Source organism: Rhamphochromis longiceps, linkage group LG20 (assembly GCF_057381845.1).
Source record: "Rhamphochromis longiceps isolate RC_006_pf linkage group LG20, R_longiceps_female_GT1.1, whole genome shotgun sequence".
NCBI classification, from domain to species: domain Eukaryota; kingdom Metazoa; phylum Chordata; class Actinopteri; order Cichliformes; family Cichlidae; genus Rhamphochromis; species Rhamphochromis longiceps.
The window spans coordinates 38,521,347-38,529,590 of NC_140576.1; the positions used below are offsets into that span (position 1 = coordinate 38,521,347).

Sequence of the window (8,244 nt, forward strand, 5' to 3'; positions counted from 1 at the left end):
TTTATCGAAACACTCGAGCTCCTTCCTCTGCCATCTCCTCCTCTTTCTATGCCTTCACCTCCTTCATCCTGTTAACCTCCATTTTCACCTCCTTTCCTCCTCCTCCTCCTCCTCCCTCTCTGGGAGTTTTATTTCAAACTGTATTCATGGGTCTATTATTAGGTTTTTTCCATCTTCCTGTTTTTACCTGTAATAAACATTCCACTGCCACACATATGAGGAATGAAGACACACTCGCACACGCGCGCAGACACACACACCTGTCCAGAGTGACTGTACACTGTAACATCCCACTGTGTACAAAACACAGACAGCTGTGACTGATGGTGAAGTATGAGCTCATGCAGTGAATCACATTCTTCCTACAGTTCATTGAGTAGCTGTCAGTGCTCTTCATCTCCTCCTCCTCCTCAGCCTGAGACATGCACAGAGGTGGATTCATGTGTTACAGATATGACAGGAAGGCCTTAAACCTGAGTATTTATGATCATCCTTCCCTTTTTCCTCCTTTACAGCACCGAGTGAAACCTGTTGGCTTTCTGTGGACGTGGTGTTTTCATTTTCCATAACACAGGGATATACCAGTAATTACATTACAGTTACAATTATGTTGTGACTCGTGTTACAAAGGTCTCTCAGTTACCTGCACGCCGGGCTGAGGGCGACGCCCGTCAGTATATTAGTGTGAAAATAATCAGTAACTTCCATTTTGAGGGACCACATCTTCAGGAAACTCGACTTAAACATGAGCTAAGGTCATGAGGTCAAATCCACCCGAGATTTTCAGTACGTGCACCTATGGTATCAACTTCAAAATCCTACATTGCTGTTCTCAAGTTATAGTGTTCACAAAGTCGGGGTCCCCGCTGCCGGCCCACCCAACCGCCCGGTGGAGTGACGAAAACGTCCCCGTCTTACGACAGAGAGCTACGAACATCCACGTGTTTTCAGTCAGCTGATTGTAGTGCCAGGAGGAAAATGTTGGCGTGTACAGTGATACAGTTTTGAAACAGTGCAGATATGGACATTACTTTTATTTTTATTGAACAGGGACAATAACAGGACAAGAGCGCAGCGGTGAAGTGCAAACTGCATCCAGGACACAAACATCTGTATTACACTGCTAACATCTGTACAGACAGCATGCTAACACTAAGCTAGCCAAGAACCCAGAGTGATGTTAAAGCTGAGCAGACTCCAGTCCAGCAGCCAGAGCCTGACCTCCAACAGGTAACAAGCTGATGAGCAGCCGGGCTCTTTCTACCTGTTTCTATAGCAGCATCACTGTGACAGCTACAACATGTAGACGATGGTCTGCAATACATGTCTGGCAGCCCTGGTAGGACCGCCAGAGTCTGGTTTCTCTATTAGAGGGAGAGATAAGGAGGAAGAGGAGGGTGTCAACGAGGAGGAAGAGCAGAATACAAAAGATAGGGAAGCAGAGATAACAGGAGTCTGGGCTATGTGAGAGAGAGAAGTGAAGGAGGAAGATGTGACCGTATACATTTCTGCCTGCATGGAGCTCGAGATCAGGATTTCACCATTTCACTGAACACACACACACACACACACACACACACACACACACACACACACACACACACACACAGAGGAGAGGCAGCTCTGCGGGTTCAGACAGGCTGCCTCACATTCCTCTCTCCTTTATTCAGGTGGGGGGTTAGATGGGCACACACACACACACACACACACACAGCGCCCACCTACGTTCTTTCAGGACAAAAGTAGAACCTGAAGTCCCTCCCCCTCCGCTCGCTCTCCCAGCAAACACCGCCGATCCGCGGCCAGAATCACCTCCCGACTAAACATAAGAGCTGCAGGTTTCAGTGGTTTGTTCGTACGTTTGTCATTAACAGACGTGTCACATGCAAAAACACGCTGAGACATAAAGACAACGAAGGAAGGAAAACCAGCACAAACAGGCTGCGCAGCACCCAAACATCAGAATCACAGTTTTTATGTTTTTATGACCTTTTTCAGACATGAGTCGGTAAAATATTTAAACTGAACAGAAGCTGAAATGATGAAGTTCATTTGTTTACAGCTCTACAGGAGTGTGGATTTAATCACACTTTTAATCATCTTTGATGTGGACTTCAGCTTTGCTAATAACACTGAACACAACTACCCACAATTCACTTTGTTTGAATTAAAGCAGCGAGGCAGGAGCGACTTGAGACTGTCCTCAGTCTGAAGCCGTGTGGTAATAACACGAGTCTGAGTTGTGACCTTGTGTATGTCAGTCCCCTCCTTTCTTTTTGTTTGACCCTCCTTTTGTTGTCTTATGTTCAAATGTCTTTGTCTATAAAAACGGTAGCACGATGACGCTCCTCAGCTCATTTTAGAGCGCCATCCTCAGTTCACACTGAGCCAAGATGGCAGCGAAGTCACAAAACCTTCCTGTGTGAGGATGATTAATGTTTGCAGGTAGAAGGTGACTTCTACAAACCCTCCACATCGATATCGGGCGCCGCCGCCTCCCTCTGTCCTTCTCTTTCTGTCGTTCATTCAGATGATTTCAAATGATCGTCGAAGATGTTGAAACGGTACAGATCAAATATGTCATTCCTGCATCGCTCCAACAAGCTCAGACAGACTTTTAAAAACCACTTTGGAATAATCTCACAATCTGATCCATCCTAACCCCACACGCTACTCAAAATTCCCGCGGGAACTGAAACGTTGCAGCTCTCCTGAGGACAGAGGACAGAGCTCTGGAAACGTTCGGCACCACAGAAGAAGAAGGAGAGCAGCCGACACAGGGAGCAGACCTACCTGTCCGAGGTCCAGCGTGACGTTCACCTCGTTGAACTCAGTGCTGCGGGACAGCGGCGGGCTCTGCCACCATCGCTCCGTCCCGTCGATGGCGTTGGTGATGGGATGGGCGCGGTCGCTGTGGCCCTGGCTGCAGATGTCGCAGTACTGCCCCTGAGAAGAAACAGAAATCAATCATCCTGTTACACCAGCTGTTTGGGGAACATCTGCCCATGAAGCGTCTCAAAGCGCCTCTTCGGCTGATGACAGGACAGCAGCGTTCCTCATGGTGGGGTCACGGCTGCTCCAGAACAGCACCGTGACATAGAGCTGCCACAAACGATTATTCTGATAGTCGACTAATCAGATCATCATCCATTGGACGTAAAACGACAGCTTATTGCACCAGCAGCATCTGCTCTTATATAACTATCATTAGCTTACAGCTTTAAGTGTTTAAGGTCTGTGCTAACTAAAAATAAAGACAAGATGATAGTTTATTAAATTTTAATGAAATTTGCAGATTGTTTCGGTGAAGTTTAATAAACTCCTTGCTATCTAAGATATAACAGGACACCGGAGTATATTCTGGAGCATCTCACACTTCTGATAATCAGCTGTCTGCTTGACGTTTACTCAGCTGTGTAAAAACTATAACTTTAATCTCAGCCAAACCGATTTACTCAGGAACAAATAAAATACTAAAAAAAGCCAAACAATAACATTTTAAGTTATCTAAGTGACTTATATGTTTAACCTGAGTAGCGAAAGACGGCGGTGGGTTTGAAAACGATTTGCCGGGAGTCCGGTGTTCTCACGGCTCTAGTGAGCCTAGCCCCCGGCTCGCTATCGAGCTAGTGGGTAACAGACGTCTCCGAAAACGTCGGAGCGCTTTTGAAAATATGCGGTGTCTTGATAAACTGAGCAGATATTTGAGGTTTACACAGCTACATTCTCGCCTGAAAATATGTTAAACGTTTATTTTCAGAATCAGAATCAGAATCAGAATACTTTATTGATCCCTGGGGGAAATTATTTTTTTTTTTGTGACCCAGAAAGAATAATAAGAATAATATTCAAACTAACTAGCTGCCGCCATTGTTGGAAACTGAGCTGGGCTGCGCTATGAATTCTGGGATAGGTTGGGCCTCGAAGTATACACCCGACCCATCCTTCAAATCTGGGGAAATAAAGACCGCATTTGTCGGAGTCTTCGAATTCGAATGGACCGTCTTCGTCGTGTCGCTGTAACGTAGTCGGCCTACAAATGCGGCCTCAGGAGGATGCGGTTCCTGAATTTGGACACAGCTACGATACCGGACACAGCTTCTTCTTCTTCTTCTTCGGGGTTTAACGGCATCCTTGAACATGCAGTGCTGCCATCTTCTGTTTCAGTCCGTTATTACACTCTTAAATCCTGCTACTTATTCCTGCGACTTTTGGGATCTTACAAAGCTTCAAACGACGCGTCGACTATTAAATTAGTCGTTGATTCTGATAGTCGACTAATCGTGGCAGCCTTAACCGTGATTCTGTTTTTCCTTTTCATTCATATTTCCTGTTTCTGGGAGGTTTTGCGCATTAACTCGTGTTCTAAACGCTTTGCCTGCTGGATTATTTTGGGCCTTTCCAGCACACCATTAGCCGGAGCAACGACCAAGCACGCATAATGTAAGGTTAATACAGCACGGTGGTGGGTTTAGGTGGGGGCCGGCTGCAGGTAGCTCCACAGTGCACACGCCCGCTGCAGACGTGACACCCACTTCGAGTCCCCGTTTCTGTCCTGGTGGTCCGCTCGGCCGTTTGGCCCAAAGTAAGCATTAGCATAAACTCAACAAGTGCCGACCTGAACAAAAACCCAGGTCAGGGGCCGTTATCACAGCAGGTCCCTGAGGTCAGAGGTCACGTCTCTGTGGCTCAAACCATCCCCCACTGTTTGATGAGCTGTTAGAGCTGAGCTGTGACACCAGAGCGCCGTTAGCTTTCGGTCAACAGCACGCTCTGCTGCAGGTCTCAGATCTGCTCACACGCCGGCCTCTGCCTCGTGGCTTTATTTGTCATTAGAAGCCAGAAAACCAGCAGCTGCTGATGCGACACAGAGAGCTGTGGATCAATCATGAAACTTCAGCTGAGCACAATGATGTGATCTGTTTTTTGCCAACACGCATTGTCTAACTGAAAACCTGCACGGAGTCACTCTCCTGCCGACCCTTTGGCCCAAAGTAAGGTTTAAGCATCTTTTCTTCCTGAACACTAAACTTCTCCCCTCACACGTCTCTGACTGAGCGCTGCTGTGTCTCCGTCTCTGCTCACTAGAGCGTGCTCGCCGCCTCGTACACCTCCTGCACATTTAATGAATAAAAACACTCCCACATCGTGCTGTCGGGACACATTGTGTGTGTGTGTGTGTGTGAGAGACAGTGGAGCGACCTGGCTTAGAGGCCCCGCCCTCTCAGGCCAGCAGCCCTCGACCACATTTTTGGGGAACGTTGTTCCTGCAGCAGTGTCCGAGGATCAGGACGAGCTGCATAAGTACTCAGTGTGGAGGAGGACAAACAGCAGCTGAATTCAGGCAGTAAACTGTAAAATGAGGTCTTCCTGTGCCCCCCCGCCCCCCACGGAGGAATGTGCCTCAGGCTGCAGGTTTCTCTGCTCTGCTGCTTTCATTCTTTCTCCTCATCCTCCACCTTTATCTCCACCTCTGATCTCTGTGAACTTCAGTCTGAGCCTAACAGCCATCACTCCTGACTTCTGCAAACTCAACGTGAGCTGATTTTTATTTTTCCCCCCCAAACTCGATAATCTCGCGGTAAGATGGCGGGCGAGCCTGCTCTGATTGGACGACAAGGGTCAGTCACTGTGAGGAATGCAGGGACAGGTGGGAGAGAGAGGGCAGTGAGTGTGCAGGTTATCACCCGCAGAGCTGCTGTAATGGTTAACCTGCTGATGCTGTTCATGAGCCTTTGCACTGATGAAAAACTCTCACTCACACACACACACACACACACACACACACACACACACACACACACACACACACACACCTCTCTGCTTCCTTAAATCAGAAGAAGGGCGAAGTAGAGCCAACGAAGCCGAGCGTGACATAACGAGCTGGCAGCAGCTTTGTGCATGCCGCCGACCTCCTCTGCTCTTCAGCGAGGAAGAAGAACCAGGTTACAGAGACACGTCCACAACTCAGCTACTTCATTTCTGTACTTCAGGTTTTATGGAAGTTTATTCTTTAGAAACATGAAAATCCAGGTTCTGCTTTTGTGTTTCCATGAGAACTTCACACGTCACACATCTGAAAATAAAACAACTGGAAATATGGACCATGAAGTCCTGGATGAATCACCTCAGTTCCTTAAAGTGCTTTCTACTGTAAGGTAAAGACCCTACAATGATGGAGGCAGACCCCAACCATCAGACAACCCCTTCTGAGGAGGGCCGAGTACAATAAGCTCAGTTTGATCTGAATTAAGAAGCAGAAAGTTAGCGGCCATCCAGGTCTTTATGTCTTTAAGACATTCCTGCAGTTTAACTCATTGGTGTGTGTTATCTGGCTTCATGGACAGATAGAGCTGGGTGTCATCTGCATAGCAGTGTAAATGTATGCTATGTCTTCTAATGATGCTGCCTAAGGGAAGCATGTATAATGTAAACAGAATTGGTCCTAGCACTGAACCCTGTGGAACTCCATAATTAACCTCAGTGTGTGAAGAGGACTCTCCATTTACATGCACAAACTGGAGTCTATTAGATAGATATGATCCAAACCACTGCAGCGCAGTACCTGTGTTGCATCTTCAAAAAATAAAAATACAATAACTGAGACTTACAATGAAGTATCGTTGCAACTGGTTTACTGAACCTTCTTTTCAGTGCAGGTACAGAACATGAGTATCCATTTTCTTACTGCCCCCTACAGGACACACTCTTCTTCCACTTCCTCACAACATTAATGTAACACAGAACTAATACTGCCTCTCCTGGCGTTACCATTGTAACGACACACTCATTCTGTTTCTTTCAGATGAATAACAGGAACTTAGGGTGTAGGTATCTATGAATAAATATTATGCATACTCATATATTTATATAACCAACTAATTTCTTGATACCACAACCTGTAACACCTACAGCTGCTCTAATCGCTGTAATTCATGAACAAACTGCAGGATTTGATTATTTTCGCACTGCTAAACTTACAGAACTCGCTGGTGTGAGATTGATGTGTCAGTGTGAAAGGTCCTCAGTTTATTACTTATTAGTACTCTATTTTTGTATTACAAGATAAACCAGCTAAAAGAAGGTTTTTGGCTTCAGTGTGGAGGGGCCGCAAAGGGGAGGAGCTAACTTGAGAGGATGGGTGAGGGGCTGCCACCAGACTCAGTTTTAGATAAAGAAGGATTATTTTAAACTGTGAGTCATGCAAAGCTCCGCTGACACAGACAAAGAGTAAACGTGAGCTCGGGTGAAGTCTGGGACTGCTGCTCACGCTTACACGGGACGGTTCTCCCCTCTTACACTCACTGATGCTTAGAAACTCAGTCATAAGCCGATACCTTATGATTACACATACGCACACACTGCGTGCTGCAACTACTCAGAGTGACGCCACGAGCACCTGCTTCAGATCTACACCTCACAGCGACTCACCTGGATGGTCTGGCTCGGGTCTCCGGACACCGGGCCCCCGACCAGCTTGCAGTACAGGTCCTGGACGCTCCTGCCGGTGTCGTCCTCCCCGCAGGTCGCCGTGGCGGTGATCTTCGTGCCCTCCGCCAGGTTAAAGTAGGGCGGGTGGAGGCTGTATCCGTTCACCCCGTTGGTGGGCAGCTCCTGGGCCGAGGCGAGGCGCCAGCAGCAGGTCACCAAAAGCAGCCACAGCAGCTCCGAGAGCCGCGCAGGACCGCTCACCATCATCCCACCTGCCCGACAAACTCCAGGAGCAAGCTTTGAGACGGGGTGGCGAAGTCTTAGAAAGTTACCGAGGCTGTGAGGGGGGGGGGTCAAAGCTTCTGCGGGACCGGAGCGCGTGAAGTGAAAAAGCCGCAGAGAGGAAGAGGAGGCGCTGAGTCCTGGAGCGGAGCGCACAGCTTTCTGTCCTCTCCGAGAGTCGCTCCAGCAGGAACACTCAGTCCTCCCCCTCCCTCCCTCCCTCTCTCTCTCCTCACCCTCCCCTACCCCCATCTCTGGCCCGGCCCCAGAGGAGGAGGAGGGCGCAGAGCTTCCTCGTAGGCCTGCGGCCAACTGAAGCTGATTTTAGTGGCTGAAGACTCGAATTTATGAGTTCTTGTTAGATAAACCATGTACCTGTTTGATGTCTGAGGTCTGGTTTTAGCAGCACGAATCAGAGTCCAGATCTGAGTGTACATGAAACATCTTTGATTAAAATACTGATTGTTGTGTAAAAACAGACACGTGATTTAGTAAGACTGAAAGGTGCAACCTCAACCAGAACACAGGAAA

At 47.8% G+C, this 8,244-nt stretch overlaps 1 protein-coding gene across 3 annotated transcripts in view; it reads right to left on the reverse strand.

The window, feature by feature from the left end:
- lama5 (laminin, alpha 5) overlaps positions 1 to 7,905 on the reverse strand; it is an 81,164-nt gene extending 73,259 nt beyond the window's left edge. For all 3 annotated transcript variants that reach the window (XR_014909001.1, XM_085393155.1, XM_085393154.1), the window contains exons 1-2: positions 7,432 to 7,905; positions 2,794 to 2,946 (exon numbers count right to left, since the gene is read on the reverse strand). Coding sequence is in view for 2 of the 3 variants with exons in the window: in XM_085393155.1 (XP_085249281.1) it covers positions 2,794 to 2,946; positions 7,432 to 7,698 (420 nt within the window). In the remaining variant the exon portion in view is untranslated. The remainder of the gene's footprint in view (positions 1 to 2,793; positions 2,947 to 7,431) is intronic.
- Between the last annotated feature and the right edge of the window lie 339 nt (positions 7,906 to 8,244).